Below are 19,608 nucleotides of genomic sequence, written 5' to 3'. Positions count from 1 at the left end.
AAGCCGTGAGAAAAGAAATTCCGGTACCTGTGTTATTTGTGTGACGGCAGCGCTATGCAATCATCTCGAACGAAAACTCAGTCCTCATGAGCAATCACTTCCAATTCCCCCAGTCTCCGGTAACCATTTGTAAACCTTTCCGCACATTCATTCTTGACTCGCCCAATCTTCATTCATCTCAATATCCTTAGAAATCTTAGCCCCTTTAAGAGTCTGAAACACTCCCGTGGCACCTAATTGCTATTGTGTCTGTGACCAACTTGAAGCAGATGAATCCTTTCTCCTCAAGTTTGCATTCCCTTTGGCAAGTGCCAGCTCCTGACACACGTGTGCCACACACAGCTCCCAGAGCAGTGTTCAGTGAACACTTGCCATCAGGACGTTGGACTTGGGCTTTTATCTCAAGAGTAAACCACATGTTGTGTAGGCTACAGATGGTGAGCGGCAGCTTAGTTGGGATGGTGGACCAAGTCTGAATTCTTGATGGGTGTGGGCATCTGACCCAAATGAGCACCTCCAGGTTGTAGGACACTAGTGTTCTGAGTAGCTTGAGGTCCTGATGATTTCTTTCCCTTCAGAGTTGCGACTGTTAAGGTGGATGTAAACACCAACCAACCCAACCCAACCCAACCCAACCCAACCCAACCCAACCCAACAGTGACTGTGGTGGTAACTGACTCCTGGCAAGCTCGAAAGCAGGGTTCAGAGAAGGTGTAAATTGAGTGAAACATTATTTTGCCAAGTCTGAAAAGTTACTAGCAGTACCAGTCATATTTTAATGAAAAGTGTCAGAAAGAAGGAAGGAAGGAAGAATGAACGGGAGGGAAGAGACTGAGAAGAAAAAAATCACCCCCCCTCAAGAAAAAGCCCCAGGGGGGTGAGTGGGGAACACACCTGACTCAGACGTCCAATACCACAATTTCATAATACAGTAATTTTTAATATTAAAAAGTAAATTGTAAATGCATCTTTATAAACAATATGCTTAAAATAGATCTATTATTCGAAACCCTTTTCTTTTTAAAAATGCTCTTCACAGTAAATTTCTTAGGTGTCAGATTTTCCCTCAAAACAATAGTGCAATTTGGTCAGTGACTCAGGACCTGTTTGCTAATACAAGTCCTTGTAGATCTCTTGGAGGAGCGGGTGAAGACTCATGTCTGTCTCTGTTTTCTTTATGACCTGCAGGAGCTGCACGTGCTCCGTGACGATCTGTCTGAGGTCTGTCATCTTCTGGAGCAGCTTGGCAAACAGCTGCGAGGCCTCGGGGTGGTTCAGCTTGAGCTGGAGCTCCAAGGCTTGCAGCAAGTTGTCCTGGATATCCTCGATGGGCTTCACATTCAGCAAGCCGGGGCGGTCTAGGGAGCAGAAGGGAGAAACGGACCGGGAGTCAGCACAGTTTCCTGGCCCCGCCGCCGCCGATGCCTACACAAGCGGAGGAGCAGGTGCCAATCCATCCACCTGCTTTCTGTTGGGCTTTGTTTTTAAACTAGGGTGAGGACGATACAAGAAGATGGAAGGAAAATGAACAATCTCAGAGCCCTTTCCAGGCCCTTTCTTCTCCGAGTCAAGATGAAATCTGCTGGGGCCGTGAACATAGCATGGGGCTCAGACAACCTGGTTCCCAGATGGAGACCACATGTGTGGAAACCCCAGTGGCCACAAACGGATTCTGACTCCGAGTGCCCCGGATGTGTCAGAGTGAACCACTGTGCCACACCATTTTCAGTGTGTCTCTCACTCAGCCAGAGTCTCATTTTCAATGACTGCTCCTCCCTGACGAACCTCTCTCTTTTGAGACTCATACCTACTTTTCTGGGGTCCCCGGGGATGGCTGCTATGGTTGATGTTCGTGAACAGGGAGCACACTCGGCTGTTAACCAAAAGGCCTGGCGTTTCACTTCTCAAAAAGCAGCCACAGATAACCCCATGGAGCGCAGTTCTGCGCTGGCCCACGTGGGCCACGTGAGTGAGAGTGGACTTCACAGCAGCTGGTTACGTCAGAGGGGCCTCTTTTCTGACAAAAGCGCTATGTAGGCTTACACACAGTAACTGCAAAAACCTCTGTCTTCTTTTTGTTCGCTATATCATACCCACTCTCAAAGCGACAGAATGAACACTTTTTAAGTACGGTCCCAGTTTGGAAGGCTACTCCCCACTTTTTTTTTTGTAATCCAAGTGAGACTTTATGAAGGACAATATTCCCCACTCTTTTAACAATGCCGAGTCTGCAGGTAATTTTCACTTCTTTAGATCTTCCTTATTTTAATTTTTAAGTGGTGAGTTTAAATTAATTTTAACGTTTAGTGTTTTTCTTCCTGAAGATCTTATTAGATTTATCCTTAAGTACTGCATAGTCTCTACTGTGAGTGAGTTTATCTTTCTCATTCCATATAAAATATATCCCTGCTGGCATTTAGGAAAATTATTGATTTTAGCATATTGAATGTATTCTAATTTTCAGAACTGTTGTCAATTCAAATAGTTTTTTTTAAGTTTCACAGGTAGTTACATCTACAAATAGTAGCAAGTTTCTTTCTTCTTTTCCTATGCTTATATTTCTCATTTTATTTTTTCTTGTCATATAACACTGGCTAATGCTGGTACAATGGTGTTGGATAAAACTGGTGATAGACTTTCTTCAGTTGGTCCCTAGCCTCCCCAGTCTCAGTTCCTGTAACACATCCCTTTACTCCAGCCCTATCAAGCCATTTTCATACCATGCTTCTCAATCCTCTCAGGTTCTTTGACGACCCTGGCCCCTGGAGAGTCTTTTCCTCCACTTTGAAATATTTTTCCCCTTCCCTTCCTCTAGCTTATTCACTTCAACTGAGCCCCCAAAGTATAGCCTGTATCAAAGATCCCGGACACCTTCTCTGATGGGGTCCTTTCCTGCCTTCTTCCAACTCCCTTTCTTTGGGCTTTGCTAGCACCCGAGTTAGGACGGAATCCAAACGACACTGGCAAATTGCACTCACAGAGTGCTGGCATTTCCCAGAGATGGTGTGGAGGGCTGCCATACACAAGCTGTCATTCAGTCCTCACAAGATCCATTGGGGGAGGGGGGAGTATTTTATAGAGGAGAAAATGAAGACTTCTAACTTTCGTCCAAGATCTGCCACTTGTAATAACATTTGAACTTAAGTCTGTCTGACTCCAAATTCTACACTCTTCCCCCCTGATTTCCTCTCTTATAAATACTGAGTTTCTTGTTTCTCTCCCTATTAAACCATGAGGTATCAGAGGGCAGAGACCTCTGCCTCTGACCTTCAGGAGCTGCACAGGCCGCAGTCGGCTGAGCTCATGAGTAAGAAGGTGCCTCTGGTGGCCAGCCTGGGATTGGAAGGTTGATTCTCCGGGAAGATGAAGACAAACCTCAGGGCAGAATCCCTGCACCATGAAGATGTGCCTGTGAGCAGCGATCCCTTGTATCTAATAAACCCGAGTGACCTTGATCCACTGAGGCGAGAGCCCCGAGGGCAAATGTGCCAGTGCAGAGGTCTCCGAGTGGGGTTTGCAGAACTCTAAACATGGCCCCAAGTGAAGCCGCTTCTCTTGCTTTTTGTTTCATTACAGAAGTTGGCTTGCCTTGGCTTGCCGGGTTTGTCCTCCGGCTTCTCTGATCTATCCTACATTGGCTAAAGTACATCTAGATGAGGGAGCTTTAAAAAGCTCCTGGAAAAATGGAATGAAAAGATAGTGGGATTTTTTTCTGTGAACTTTCTGAAGCCCCCTCGTAGCTATTTTTTTTTTCATTTCAGTAATTTGGGAGCGATTGGCAACGATCTCAGATGCTGAGAAGGAGACCAATGATGGCGTCCTGGCTTGGAGAATAGCGGCCCTGGAAGAGCCGGGCTTTGCTCACAGTTGCTGTAGGGTCTCATGCGAGCCACTCACACTTTCAGGAAATCTAGATCGTGGATGGGTGCCTTTGATTGTGATGCTCTCCCTTAACAAACGAGACTTCAAAGGCCAGTGGCAGTACAAACACGGGCACCTTTACGTGCCAGGCAGGTGCTGACTATGGCTCCTCTTTGGCACCTTAGAAACAAGGCCTTTTCCCCTCCCGGTGAGGCAACATGAGGAGCGTGCACGGAGGTGGGGGTGGGGCGACCTTCTGCTGGAGAAGACCCCATTCATCTAGAACAGCGGTTTTCAACCTGTGGGTCGCGACCCCTTTGGGGGTCGAATGACCCTTTCACAGGGGCCACCCGATTCATAACAGTAGCAAAGTGACAGTGATGAGGTAGCAACCGAAAATCATTTTCTGGTTGGGGGGGTCACCACCACAGGAGGAACTGTGTGAAAGGGTCGCGGCAAGAGGAAGGTTGAGAACCACTGCTCTAGAAGCTTTCCTTTATCAAGGCAGCTCAAAAAGAGAAAAAAAAAAAAGTCCTAAGATGCAACGGCTCGGGTTTGCTGGAAACAGTTGGCTCCAGCGCCGTGTGATGGAAGCGGCCCCTCGAGGAGTGGAGAGGATCTGGTTTGGATTTGCAACCCCTTCTTTGGCAAGCTGCTCGTTATGATGTGACCGATGAAGTTTGGCTGGAGGGCTGAAATGTGTGGCCATTGATTACGCCTATTTTCTCCAGTGACAAGTTGGACTCTTTACAGATCTGGCCCATTGTCCCCCCGACTGAGCCCCAACCCAGACACAGGGCTGTGGTGCAGCAGAGGGAATGACTAGTCTTTCTACTTGCACGCCTCTTGCCAGCCAGCTCAGTGACCTGGGGCAAACTGATTGAGCTCAACAAGCCTCAGTTTCCTCTTCGGTGGATTCAAAGCGAGTGGCGTAGTGGGCGCTGTGTTGGGCGGCTAACTGCTAGAACAGCAGTTGGAAGCCATCAGCCTTCTTTTGGGAAAAAGAGGAAGCTTTTCATTTCCATATCAGAAACCCACAGGGGTAGTTCTACCCTTCCCTATAGGATCACCCTGGGTTGGAATCAACATGATGTCATTGAGTTTTTTTGAAACCTGGAAAGCATGGGACTAGAGGACTTTTGAAGACCCCCTTCAAAAGTGTTAAGATGCATTCTCTTTAGCAATTTCTTCTATTTAATTCATGTCATTAGTCTGGGGGGAAGAATCTCACCATCTAATTGGAAAAGTGTATGACCAGGCTCACAAATGAAACTTAGAAAGGATACCTCGAGCTTACGGAAAAAAAAGTTTCCATTGGTCTTATGAGTCCTTGGTTGGGACAGACTGTCAGTGAACTTGGCTGATAACCAAAAGCTTGGAGGTTGAGTTCACTCAGAAGAAAGGCCTGGAAATCTACTTCCAAACAAACAAACAAACAAAAACAGACAGACAGACAAACAACCTAGCCACCGAAAATCCATGGAGCACAGTTCTACTCTGACACATGTGAGTCCGAGTCAGCGCAGTGACAACAGGTTGCTGTGAAGACATTTGTCAGGGCTGCTCTCCATCTTTCTTCAATCCACTACAAGACCTCTTCCCTTCCTCTGACAACCAACTCCTCCTGAAGCTGAGCGAGGTCCCACACACCTGCCACAGCAATCTGCCTTTCCACACTCCCCCATTCTTCCTGCCCTGCACTCCGCACCAGGCTGCCCAGCCTGCGTCAGAGCAGGGCCTGCTGGGTCCCCTCCTGCACCTGGCAGAGTGAGCTCTGGTCCCGGCCCGCTCGCAGGCCCTTTTGGGAAAGTGCACGTTGACGCACACGGTCCAGGACAATACCATTCGAGGAACCTGGAGTCAATTACTAGTTCCTTACTCCCTGGGCTGTGGAGTTGGGAAAGAAACCTTTCCGGTCCCCATTCACACAGTCCTGGAACTCATTAGAAAATATTGTTGATTATGGCAAATCTACAAAGCTCCTCTCACATGCAGATCTGGTCCAGTTGATGGAGAACTAACAGGGGGCAGATTCAATTTTCTGGCCTCTTGGGGTCTGCCCACCTGGGCCAGGCATTTTCTTAGCACAGATTTTCCCAGGAGGTGTCAGCTGAGGGGACCAGCAAGCCACAGTGCAGTCTCCTGAAAGACAGGCAGGACACTGAAATAGGGGTAGCTTTGTCTCTACTCTAAGAGATGGGGGTGTGGTGTTCCCAGTCTTCCCCAATGGGCTACCTGATAAAGACTGATGGGAATCGAACAGTACAAGGGCACTGGGCAGGAAGCCTGAAGGTAGAGCAGCTGGAGAGATCCACGGACATGAAGACCCGAGTTCAGGTGGAAAGGAAAGGGGAGGGAGGGTTTCAAAGGGACCTCTGCCCTAGTAGTGCAGTGGGCTAAGGATTGGGCTGTTAGCTGCAAAGGTCAGTGGTTCCAACCCACCAGTGACTCTGTGGGAGAATGATAAGGCTGTGTGCTCCCGTAAAGATGTACAGTTTTGGAAACTGTCCGATAGGTCAATTCTACTCTGTCCAATAGGGTGGATATGAGTTGGAATCGATTTGACAGCAGTTGGGGGGCACTTGGAAAGTTAATGTCTATTGAAACGGTCTTACGAATGTCCTTGATCACTTTGCTTCTCAAACTCACCCAAACCAGTCGCCCTTGAGCTCACACCAACTCATGGAGACCCATGGTGTCAAGAGTAGAACTGTGCCCCACAGGACGGTCGATGACAGATGTTTTGTAAGTAGATCCTAAGACCTAAGGGCTTTTTCCTGAGACCTGAGGGATCTTGAACACCAACCTTAAGGTTCACAGGGGGCACTCCATGTTTGCAATGCCCAGGGCCTTCCACTAAGTTCACGGAGGCATGCTAAAGAGCCATGGACTTGGAAAGCAAAGCCTTCATCTGTGTCTTCTCTTTCTTCCACACCGTTTCTGTACGACTTCGGACACCTTCTAGTCTGTCTCTTTCTGGTTCTAGCTTTATTTTGATGACAGCAATGGTGTCTTTTTTCATAAGGTTGTGGTGAGACTAACATAGGTAAAGGGACTTACTATATATCTCACTCACCACCACAGAGGAATTCTGAGTTATAGAGACTCTGTAGGACAGAGAAGAACTGCCCCTGTGGGTTTCTGAAACTATCAATCTATGGGAGTAGAAAGCCTCATCTCTCTCCTGTGGAGTGGCTGGGGGATTCGAACTGCTGATTTTGTGGCTAGTGGTTCCATGTGTAGTCTCCATGTTTGTTCAAATAGAGGCAAGCTCCACAGGTGGGATCGGTAATAAAGGTCTGGTGCGGTGGCGTGTAAGCCACTGGGGGATAAATTGTTCAGCTGTTGTTGGCATGCAGAAATTCACAAGTGCAAGTAAACAATTCTGGAAACAAACGCGTTTCTCCTGGGGGTTCCAGCAAGTTCTCACTCTTGTAGTTGAATGCACTTGTGCAAGGTAGTTTGAGAACAACAACAAAACAACTTGACCAAGGTACCCACACTCACAGTTCTAACGATCACAACGTGGCCTGCATTCGGCAAAACTGTGAATTCAGCCACGTTTACCTTTCGTAAGCTGTGCTGTCTCCTGTAGCCATTCTCCCCCGCATCTTGCATTGAGGGACAACCGATGGGAGCAAGTTTCACACTTGGCCTTCTTTTCACAGTCCTCTTTGGCTCGAGCTTGATCTAGTGCAGTGATTTGCAACTCTCCCTCCACCCTGAAGTCCTCTGAGAGACGAAAACCCAGCAGTCATGCCTGGGTCCTGTGCCTAGCGATGCTGATGTACTTGGCCCGCACAGTGACCTTGACTTCAGGATTTGTAAAAGCTCCCAGGTGATTCCTATGTGCAGCCAGGATGAATACTACTGGCCTAGTGGGAAGCAGTTGGAGGCCCAACTTGGCAATCTACTTGCTGTGTAACAACTGTGGGCAAGTTACTTAGCCTCTTTGTGCCTTGGTTTTCCTCATTTAAAAAATGGAGATCTAATGGCAATATGTCAAAGCCTAACCCAAACTCACTGCCATTCAGTTGATGCCAACTTAGAGCGACCTTCCAGGACAGGGTAGAACTGCCCCTGTGGGTTTCCAAGACTGTCACTCTTCACGGGAGTAGAAGGCCTTGCCTTTCTCCTGAGGAGGGGCTGGTGGTTCCCACTCTGTGGTTGGCAGCCCAGTGAGTAAACATTCAGCCACCGATGGCCTGGCCTCTCCCATTGTGGTGAGGAGGATTTGTTTAATTACTATGTGGGAAGTTAGGACTGTGTCTGATCCACAGTCAAATGCTTAGGAAGTTCCCTTTACTATATTATCAGTGTTCCTTGGACTCTCCTTTTCTTTTTCACCTTTCTTCTCTCCTCGTTTCTCTGATTTTCCCAAGTCCCCCCCCCTCCCTCCCTGAATTGCTCTCTGCTTCTCAGCTGTTGGTTTCCTCTTCCAGAACCCGTAAATCCCTCTCTTTCTGGCATTGCACCATGCTGGGGATTTGTCTCAGCTCCTCAGACTCAGCCGACCTTCATCAAGTCTGCAGTGGCATGTAGCTTTCTGCTGCTAGCAGGGAAATGGGCAACCAACTAGAGCTTTTGTAATTGCTTTAACAACCAGGCAAAGATCACCCTCATGAGCACAGTCTGCCAGGCAGGCTCACGGGGTTGCTCCCAGAGTCCTTTGCTCTGAGGTGAGTTTCCATTCTCACATCTCCCTGCTTAAACTGTAACAGTGAATGCGTTGGCTGTCCAGTGGACTCTGGAGCAGGGTGACCCTCTCTCTGTGTCACAGTACAACTGTGCTCCTTTGGGCTCTTAGTGGCCAGGTTCTAGAAGCGGATAGCCAGATCTATCAATTAGGCAAACTTGGCCCTCCAATCTTTTGGTTATCAGCCCAGGGTATTAACTGCTTGCATCACCTGGGGACTCTGCTGAAACAACAATAAACTATATAAACTTAAACAATAGTTTAAAAAAGGGGGGGTCTCGAGGGGAACAGAGAAAGCTGTTGTTTAAGTTGCTGACGGCAAAAAATGATGAACTGATATGTAGACTCCCACTTAATTGACAACAAATAAAGAATTGAAAAAAACAAAACCAAAACTGAAATAGTTTACCATTAATAAATGCTTTCTTTGTTCATGCCAAAGACAACTGCTCTTCACAACAATGGTAAATATTATTTAACTGGGACAGTGGGGGAGGATAACCAGCCGAGAGACCTACCCAGCTAGTTTTTTCTTCCACGTGCCCATTAGCAGTAATTATACTCCAATTCCCCTCACCTCAATCACTCCAGCATCATCTCTCAAAAGGCAGCCCTGCTCCAAAGCCAAGACATAATGGAACACAAAAATACCCAGTGGCCAGAGAGGGAACATTTTCACCTTCCTGTCTCCAAACTTCTCCCACCTCATGTTGTTTCCAGCACATTTAACCTGGGCTCTGTTGTATTTCCAGGTCTTTCTGTCCTGTCCTTGGTAAGCCTTTGTCTATCCTGTCTCTTTGTCCTGCGGGGTTAAGGCCCCCTTGTTCTGGCCGGTCCAGATCACCTGACTTAAGTGCAGCCCCTGGCTTCCTCCGTTCCTCTTTGTCAGGGCAAGGAGAACAATTTTCAGTTCTTCCCCCAAGCACAGTGATGCCTACAAATCGTTGCTTCCTCTATGGCCAAGACAGGAGTCCCAGGGTACTTACAAATGGTTAATGTGCCTGACTGCTAACAGAAGGGCTGGACGTTTGAATCCATCCAGAGGTGGCTCAGAAGAATGGCCTGGCAATCTACTTTGGAAAAACCAGTCATTGAAAACCCTATGGAGGACAGTTCTACTGAGTCGCATGGGTTGTCATGAGCCCTAGTCAACTCAACTGCCCTGGATGGTGGATGCCCAAGATGGGCTTTGATTGGGATGTGAAGTGGGGGCAGATGAAGAAGAATGGTGTGGAAAGAGGAATTCTCTCCTCATGTTGAACCTGACCTACTCAGACTCCTCGTCCACTTGGTAGCTAACTACCCTGGGGCTTTCTGGGTACAAGGAAGAATGACAATGACGGGACAGAGGGAAAGTGAATGAGCAGGGAGACATCTGAACTCCTCTTCTTTACCTCCGCTCTAGCCTCCAGAAGCAACAAAAGCAAGCCAGAAGCAGCAAACAGTGACACGTGGTCCAGGTCTTTGAGAAGAGCTCATAATCTCAGCTCACATATGTGATCTCGAAGTATGAGGCATGATGCCCTACGAAAGTCTGTTAGAATTCGGGGGCTGTGGGCCATTCTAGGAACCCTGGGTGCACAGTAGTTGAAGCACTCGGCGGCTAATCAGGTCAGCAGCTCAAACCTACCAGCTGCTCTGCTTCTGTAAAGATTACAGTTGGGAAACCCGATGGGGCAGTTCTACCCTGTCTTTTAGGTTTGCGCTGAGCTGCAGTTGACTGGAGGGTAATGGATTTGGTCAGATTTGGGTTTGGAACACCCCACCCCTTCATTTCCTATCTCATTCAGCAATAACAGGGCTTTAGACACCCCCACACTCACCTCTTTCCCCCCTCCTCCAGTATTTCTTTCTCTTTGGGTTTTGTTCTCAATGCACAATTAATCCCCTTAAAATGATAAAAGGATTAACTACTCTCTCCGAATGGGGTAATGTTTATATAATAATGAGGGATTTAAAAAAGTGACTATTGGTGACGTTTCAAGCAACCTGACTGGCAGTCTTGAGTGGAGCTACTTCAAATCATATACAGGGGAAAAGGGAAAATTAGCATTTACTGTGTACTCAACTTATTCCAGGCACTGTGCCAACGGCTTCACATCATGTTATTCCAGTTACTTAGGGCACAGATAAGGAAATTAGACTCAGGGGGCTAAAACATTGCCTGAAGCCATACAGCCAATAGGCAGCAGAGTGGGGCTGTGGAACTCCTGTCCTGTGATCCTGAGTTTCCCACTGTCCCACTCTGCCTCCACTGGTCTGCTTATTTGTGAAGCAGCAAAGGCATGCGTTTCAGGAAGAGCTTCTGGGTCTGAGTGATCTCGCTACTGCCTGTGCCTGGTCAGCTTCTCTCTCGTGACCAGAAGCACTTGCAGGCTCATCCTTCCTCCCATGAGGATGATCTGCCTGAATGTGGTGGCGAAGTGTGCCCGCCTGGAGGGCTGCCTGGGGTCGACCAGAGTTTAAACACACATTGTGAGAACCCCAAATGATAAAGTGCTCCAGAAAGGGGCCCACGGGCTGGCTGACCGACTGAACCTTCTTCGAGACCAACGGTGTGGTGACAGGAATGACTCAGCAGTTTGGCTCTCCACCCCCGTCTGTCTCTGAGGTCACCTACACCCGCTCGCTCATTACCGAGAGGAGCCCAGCTTTTTGCTTGCTTGCTTGCTTTCTGAAGCAGTCACATTTCCACGGAAGATTCTGACCTGGGTCCTCTTCTCTCTGCCCCTCCCTCACCTCGGCTCTCCTGTTTCTAAATTTTGGGGCACCCGTTGAGAACTGTGTAAACCAAGTTCATGAGGTTATGGAAGTCACCAAACTATGGGACATTTCTAGATCACTTGAGCCGGGCTGTGGCCTCGCGGTAGGAGGAGGAACAGCCCCAAGAGAAGAGCGTCACACACGGTGCAGCGTTGTTGAGACTCCTGGTGATCTTACGTACAGTGGTCCTCAAATCCATGCATTCAGTTAATCAATGCATTCCACTCAATAGCAGTAGATTCAGTGCTTTGGTTTATTTTAATATTCCTCTCTGACACAACCATAGCCCGCGTGGAGACATGAACCGTGTCGAACACTGTCCTGCTCAAGGGTTGCTCATCTGAGAACTCAAATGTCCTTGTTTGGTCCCAATGTCACAAGGGGAGCCAGCAAAACAACCGTCTTTTGACGCAAGTAATGCAAGGGTGAGGCAGTTTTTGCCAAGCTCACCCTCTAGCGAAGGCATTTTCATAAGCATGCTATGCTTATGAATTTTTTTTTACAGGACCATCTAACAATTTAGGAACCAGCCTGAGTTGCCCAAGAAAACACTACCGCTAAGGTAGCCAAGTTGGTATATGAGAGAGGTACACAACAGTGGGCCAGTTGTCTACTATGATCTTATCGTGAACCTTTTCACTGCTTGGGGTTTTGTCTCAGGAAGATTCTGAGAGGCAGAGAAGCTGGAGATGCCATTGGACCAAAAGAAGGGTAGGCTCCCCAAACTGGGGTTTCCTCAAGAAAAGCTTAGACCTACTCAGGAAGGCTGATGATGTCTTTTGTTCCTGGGGAAGACAGTGAAATCCACTCTAGCATGTAGAAGTCCTTCTGTTGTAAAATGGAAAGCTTTCACTGGAGTTGGAAAACTCCCCAGGCTTTGAAGGGCCTGTGAGGGCAGGGAGGAGAGACACGGAACCCAATCCAGCGCTCTTCTCCCTCCACCTGTGAACCATGGTGCTCGCGCAGCCGCAATGGGCTGCTGTGCTGCTACCACTGAGTAATTGCTTTGTGGCTTGCTTTTTGCCAATGAGCAGGAAGAGATGGTATTTTTACAATGTAAAAATTTCAGAAAAATTTATGCTACCACGTGTGTACGTTAGAGCTTGTGTAAGACGGTATCTGATTTTACTTGTTGCAAGGGTATCATCACACTTTCTGTGGGGAGTTCTGCAAACAGCGCCATTATTCCCAGGGGGCCTGCTGGCAAAGCATGGGTAACCACCTCAGCCCCAGGGCACCAGTCTTCACTCCTATGGAAGGTCCTTCTTCCTTCCCAGGCAATTTTCAAAATCTCAGTTAAAGTTTTGTTAAAACAACAGCAACAAAATACAACCCAAGGCCATTGAGTTGATTCTGGTTCCTAGTGACCCTATCTAGGATTTCGGAGGCGGTAAATCTCTACGGGTGCAGACAGCCTCATCTTTCTTCCTTCCAAGCAGTTGGGGGTTTGAACTGCTACTTGCAGTCTGATGTTTACTCGGTCGTGCCATTTGTTAGGTTAGAATGGTGTCTCGAGAAGGGCTTTGATATTAATAAGCAATCTCTGAACTACCACTAGGAAACTCTCACTTTAGAGTTGGAGGCAGTATCGAAATAGATAGACTTTGATAACTATCAAAGAACTCTATCACCAAGGTAATTAATTCCCTATTTAAACACAGAAAAGGCAGGAGAGTATAACGGTTAAGTGTTTGAAAGTCAAGAGGCCTGAACCTTGAAACCGTGGTTGTATCAATTCATAGACTATGACTTTGGGCAAGCTGCCTAATCTCTCCTAAAACTGAAAGTGGTAACAGGCTTTGGAGAATTGCAAACCAAACCAAGCTCAATGACATCACATAGGTTCTGAGTCAAAGTGAACCTCGATAAGGTTTCAAGATTCCATCAATCTTTATGGGAACAGACAGCTCTCTCTATCTTTTGAGGATTGGGTGGGTTTGAACAGCCAACGTTGAGGTCATCAGTCCAATGCTTAAAACACAGTGCTATCGGGGCTCCTTAAAGATTAAAAATGATTGTAAATGAATATATGCACTGTGCTTAGCCTATGGTTGGGCAACACTGGCCCAGTCTTGTCATTGAGTCGATTCTGACTTGTGACGCCCCTGGGTGTCAGAGAAGAACTGTGCCCCATGGAGTTTTCTGTGGCAGGCGTTTTGAGAAGTAGATCACCATGCCTTTTTTCCCAAGGCACCTCAGGGTGGACTCCAACTTCCCACCTCTGGTTACAGCTGAGCGGATTAACCATTTGTACCTCCCCCAAAGCCCCCAAAGCAAGGGACTCATGGCGACTCTATAGGACTGGGTAGCCAGCCCTTGTGAGTTTCTGAGACTGTAACTGTTTACGGGAGTAGAAAGCCCCATCTTTCTCCAGAGGAGCTGCTGGTGGTTTCAAACTGTTGACCTTGCAGATCGCAGCCCAATGTGTAACCACTGTGCAACCAGGGCGCCTTTGTACCACCTGGGGACTCTATAAGGTATTTGATGAATGGTAGCTCTCCTTATTGCTCATAGATTATTATTCGTCAACAAGCATTTACTCTGAGCCTGATGCTTGGGCATGACTTTCATTTTAGCAAATTAAAGAAATCGATCATCACAGCCAAGGCTATTCATCTGCTAGAACTAGATGTTCTCCAACTGCCATAGAACTCCAGCTTCTCCTTTATCTGTGAACATGTGGCTTTGAGAACCATTCCCTTTCTGTGCCCTATTCTCCCTGCTCACTCAGAGGTGGACCATGACCATTTGGAGCCAAGTTCACAGTGACTCAGAGAGAAGGAACACCGTGGGGCTGCTGGGAAAGAAGGAGCTGCTTCACGGGTGCACACGAGGCGTCTGGATGATTTGCCATCTGTGACCACTGCTCTGTTCAGTTGCTCTGTCATTAGGACAATGATGGCAGCATGCCTTGAAAAATATATTGTGAAAACCAAGTGGATTCTAGCCCCCTCCCCTATAACTTGGAAGCTTTGGAAGAACGGCAAGGGATTCCAAACTGTTCTGAATGAACAAAAAGCGCTTTTCCTGGTGCAGAGTGCCAGCTGGAACCCTTCGATGCCTGTCTCCACCGAACAGCAAACACCGTCCCACTCAAGGAGGCAAAGTGTCCAGCAGAGCGTCCTGGGGCCCGTCAGCTTTCTGAGCGCTGCCCTTGGCTCTGGTTGCTGGGTAGGTTTGGGGAGCTTGCTGGTGTGGCTGGCATGCTGCTGTGGCGCCAGTTGTAAGCATGCCCCCGCTGGAGGCAGTTTTATGACTCGTGACTCCACCCATCCTGTCAGGGAGGCTGACGGGGACCAGGAAAACGGTGATTTACTGTGTGGACCAAGGAATCATGACTTGGGGCTCTCCTCCCAAACCGTGAGGATTCGGGTGAAGGGAGGCTGCCGCCCCAACACAAGCAGCGTGACAGAACTGATCGCAACCCTCCAGCCGGGTGGCAGAGTGGGCAGGGAGTAGTGGAGATCGGGAGAACAGTGACATCTCAGAAACGCACAGGGCAGTTCGACTCTGTCCTGTGGAGTCGCTATGGGGCAGTATCGACTCAATGGCAGTCACTCGGCAGTGGCAGTTAGAACTGGGTTCTCATGTGTTGTCAGATCTCAGACAAACTTTTCTTTCGATGAAACACAAATAAAAACAACACTGTCGGGATCTAAAGACATCGTGAAACACTCTTCAAAAGGCACAAAGTGCTGGTTCTCTTTAGGGGCTCTAATTCAGCGTGGGGCCGAGACCCCTTTGGGGGTCGAGTAACCCTTTCACAGGGGTCGCCCGATTCATCACAGTAGCAAAATCGCAGCGATGAAGTAGCAGCGAAAATAATTTTATGGTTGGGGTCACCATCACATGAGGAACTGTATGAAAGGGTCGCGGCAGGAGGAAGGCTGAGAACCCCTGCAAGTGTAATTCCTGCCCTCAAGCACCGGGGAACAAGAGATGAAACACCTGAGAAGAACTAGGTCATCTTCCTCAGCAAGTTTGGTTTGAGAACTGCGTGAAAAGCGGAGATGCTAAGCACCAAGCAAATCTAAGTACCAAATCTGACAGCATCAGCAGCACACACACACACACACACACACACACACACACACACACACGGAGGGGTCAAATGACAAATGACTTACTTATCCAAAAATATACCCTCTTTGGGTTCTCGAGGGACTTCCCCTCCATCTCCCCCACTCCCTATCACCCAACTCTGATACAGCAGCCATCTCCCCAATCTTCCCCATCCATCTAGGGTCAACTGTAAAAACCTTCCCTAACATGAAGCTGACGTGAATGAGGTCACCTGGATGTCGGCCCCAAACTTGTTTTTGAACAACACCGAGGCAATATTGAGCAGCACACACGACAGAGGAAAAGCAATCATCACTCTTATTGGGACGGGCGGCAGGAGGGGGGGGTACCCGGTGGCTATGGAGTTGATTGCGACCCACAGCATCTGCCCCCTCCAGTTTTTAGATTGCCACGCCCCAGGGTAAATTCAAACATCTGTCTGTAGAACTTCACACGGAAATGCTACCATTTTAAAGGTTTAAGTGGAAAGGCTCACGCCTTTAATGCCTACGATTACATTGCACCAAGCTACTCTCCATCATCTCCGAGCTATCTCCTGACCAGTTGAGGGCCAGTGAAGACGAGGAAGACCCTGGATCAGGTGTGTGACACAGTGATTTCAACCAAGGGCTCAAACATGGGAGCGATTGTGAGGCTGGTGCAGGCCGCGCCGAGTTTCCTTCTGTTGTGTCCAGCGTTGCCATCAAGCTGATGGCCCCTAACGACAATGAATCAGTGATTTTTTTAAAACAAAAAAAATCGGTCATTATACTTTTGTGCTTATTATCAGGAGTTCAAAAAAAAGTACACTTATAAGAATTATGTTATAAATAGAGGCTACCTATGAGCTGAAAAGTGTAAAAAGAAAAGACAAGGATATCATTTTGTAAACCATTACATGACACAAACAACAACAACAAAATAAAACCCACAGGACCACACTCCTGCCCTCTCTCTCCCCAGCCCTCCTCACGCTGAGTGCTCTCTCTGTGCAATTCCATACAGTGAGAACAGAAAGAAGTGGGCTATGGAGGGGCGCTCTGGGTCAGGGCAGGAGCAGGGCTGCTGGTGCAGCGGGGACACTGGCTTCTGGTCCCTTAGGTCTGGGAGTCTCAGCACCTGGAAGTGCCTACCACAGCTGGGGCCAAACACGCCCACCAACCTCGGGTAGAATCACAGCTTTTAAAGTAACCCCATTTATGAGACATTTAGTTAAGGACAGTATTAGCATTTTCCCAGATGGGGCTACACTCTTGTTTCATGTGATCTGTCATCATGAAACAATATTTGCTCAGAAAGTGAAAAAAAAAAAAAAAAAAGCCTAGAATGGTCCCGGCTGTTTTTTGTCTGCCAACTTTTGGTTAGTGGCCCCCTGATGCACTAGCCTTCCTTAGTTAGCCTGTCTGAATGACTCATCTCCAATCCCTCCTTGAACATCTACTGCTCTCAATGGTGGGAATATAAACTGCGACAAAGGATGGAAAGCGATTTGTTATAACAAACCTGTACACGTCGTGGATCACAGTCATCTACTCAGTGGATTCCCAAACCAAACTCCCTGTCTTGGAGCCGACACTGGCTCAGAGCGACCCTAGAGGGCCGGGTCGACCCGTCCCTGTGCAACTGTTTGTGGGAGCAGAAAGCCTCATCTTTCTCCTGCAGAGTGACAGTTGGCTTCGAACTGTTACCCGGTGGTTAGCAGCCCACTGTGTAACCACGACGCCCCCAGGGCTCCCTGGAAGAGTCCGTTGTTGTTAGGCGCCATCAAGTTGGCTCTGACGCATAGCCAGCCCTGTGCAACTGAACTGCCAGGTCCTGCACCAGCCTCACAATTGAGAGTGTAGATAGAGCTCAGCTGTGTGTGTGTGTGTGTGTGTGTGTGTGTGTGTGTGTGTGTGTGTGTGAAAGAGAGACAAACATCTTACTGATAGTGGGGGCAGGGGTATAATTTGACCCAAATCACTCAGTCATGCCCCTAGACGTGAAGCAGGCACCAGCTTAAGCAAAATTACACGAGGGGCCTTCAAAACGATTCACAGGAAAATCCACTATCTTTCAATCTCATTTTTCCACAAATATTTGGAAGCCCTCATACCCGTCACCACTTCGATTACAATTGGACTGGCCCTCTCAAAGGGAAGAAGAGAGCCTTTGTCATTTGCTAAACTGAATGTGGGTTCGTTTGGGACGAACAGCTGACAGGGGTCAAGATCAAGAGCCCGAAAGCACCGGCCACGATCTGCTTTCTTTCCTGGCCTTGACCCGTGCCGTGACAGTGCCAGAGACACACGCCGTGGGCATTTCTGCTTGAAAACTGAGTAAGTTCAGAGCGAAGAGGAACAGAGACGAAGAATAAGGAAAGTCAAAATGCGTTCCCTTCCCCTCCCCCATGGAAAAACCAAATCGAGTCTTACCTCCACTGAGAATAATGACAGCTATAAATATTGCCAGGTCGCTGTCATCTAATTCCAGTGCATTGAACTTCACAGCAAACTCAAACTTGGGCTCCATAAAGTCACCAAAGGGCTTCCGCAGACTCTTCAGGAACTCCCTGGTCATGAACCCTTGGCCTTCTGATATTAGAACCCCATCTTTATTCATCAAGGATGCCAGCATGGTGTAAATGATCTCGTGGACGCCATACTTCAGGAGCGTTACTTGGTCATTCAAGTCCAGGTTCACAAAACCAGGGATGCTTTTGGCATACTCTGTGATCTCCTGCACAGCCTCCACGGAGCGGAACTGACACCCCTGAAAGATGCGAATGGCTACCTCTTTGCTCTGCTCCTGCAGGGGGGTGATGTGTTTGAACTTGATTTTATCTTCTCCCATCATTAAGGAATTCATGTCATAGATAACAAATGGCTGCAAATAAGAGAGGGAAACAATAGCTGAGTTATTGAGAATGATGATGGCAACAAATGTACAAATGTGCTTGACACAATGGATGGACGGATGGATTGTGATCAGAGCTATACGAACCCCCAATAAAATGATTGAAAAAATAATAAAAAATAAAACGAGGAAAAGTGAACAAAATAAAGGAAAAATAAACACACACACAAACACAGTAGCTGAGTTGGAGGTTTCTAATTCCCATTCCCATTCAGAAAACCATTTCGTTATAGACATTTGCATTGTTAACGAAAACGTCTTGAAATTTGAAGACACCTAATAATAAGAAGACACTCTTGTCTTCTTCTAATCATTATGATCAAGCAGCTATGAGTTCTTATTTTTACTATTCATTTGAAGCAAGCACATTTCACGGATTTTGGTCATTCACCCTTTCAGCTTCTCCTGGACTGCTTTACCTCCACCTGGCTGATCGTTCCATTTTGTTGTTGGATTCTTAAATGATACAAAATCTGTTATTTTTCCTTATTTTCCATGAAATACACTCTTACTTTTCTTTCCATAAAATATCATTGTAGCAACATGGGGTTGAAAATACCCACTTGAACCCCAACAAAGCCATCTTGCAACTTAAGCTGAAGTCTTCTCAGATCCTAGTAATATGTGCAGATGAAATATACTTCGCTATAATAAATCAGTCTAAAAGCAGATTAGAAATACGGAGCCAAGAAAATGCCTATTTCTCTTTCCCTCTCTAATGCTCTGGAAGCAATCTATTTCAGAATGAGCAGATGTAAAGACCGTGGGCAAGTGCTGCAGAAGGTGATGAAATAGAAAAAGGTTTTGAACTTATTTTTAAAAATATCTGTCCTTCAGGCTCAATTGTACTTTCAGCATTAACTCAGGTTTGCAGTAGACTACTTTCAAAAGCAAATTGTGTGAGTCATGAATTGTCTTTTTTCATTTCCATGTATAGGACTCATCAAAGATTTGTGGTCTTTGTGAAATGCTCATGGCTATTCGGAGAAGGGACAATATTTTATATGCATCAGGCATCCTAGGAGGGAAACCCTAAATCTATTCAAACAAGTACGTAGCTAAAAGCGCTGGAATGACAATTAAAGATATCTGGCTTCCAGATCTGATTCCGTGGTTAACTCTAAGTGGTATTTTAAAGAGTCTTCCCTAGGTCTCAGATTTCTTAATTGAGGCTAGTGGATTACATGAGGGATTTCAATGTCTTCTTTTAGAGTGAATTCTAGTTGCAGCTCCTCAGAAATGGTGTGTGTCCGTGTCCATGCGAATGTGTGTGTAGGTGTGAGTGCAGGTACGTTGGACATCACGTCTGTGACAGACAAAGTGTACAGTGT

General features: G+C 47.3%; 1 protein-coding gene across 4 annotated transcripts in view; it reads right to left on the bottom strand.

Moving 5' to 3' along the window:
- Window positions 1-796: 796 nt before the first annotated feature.
- PPARG (peroxisome proliferator activated receptor gamma) overlaps window positions 797-19,608 on the bottom strand; it is a 208,123-nt gene continuing 189,311 nt past the window's right edge. For 2 of the 4 annotated variants that reach the window (XM_045289979.1, XM_045289978.1), the window contains exons 7-8: window positions 17,797-18,247; window positions 800-1,358 (exon numbers count right to left, since the gene is read on the bottom strand). In XM_045289979.1, coding sequence (XP_045145914.1) covers window positions 1,111-1,358; window positions 17,797-18,247 — 699 coding nt within the window. In that variant the 3' untranslated portion in view covers window positions 800-1,110. Of the gene's footprint in view, window positions 1,359-17,796; window positions 18,248-19,608 lie in introns of all 4 variants that reach the window. The other 2 variants (XM_030885536.2, XM_045289980.1) reach the window with 2 other exon arrangements.

The sequence above is a fragment of the Echinops telfairi genome, unplaced genomic scaffold (assembly GCF_000313985.2).
Source record: "Echinops telfairi isolate 266 unplaced genomic scaffold, ASM31398v2 ScPeMD7_31;HRSCAF=116, whole genome shotgun sequence".
Taxonomy (NCBI): Eukaryota; Metazoa; Chordata; class Mammalia; order Afrosoricida; family Tenrecidae; genus Echinops; species Echinops telfairi.
The sequence above is the reverse complement of the archived record's forward strand: the minus strand, read 5'-3'. Positions and strand labels throughout refer to the sequence as shown.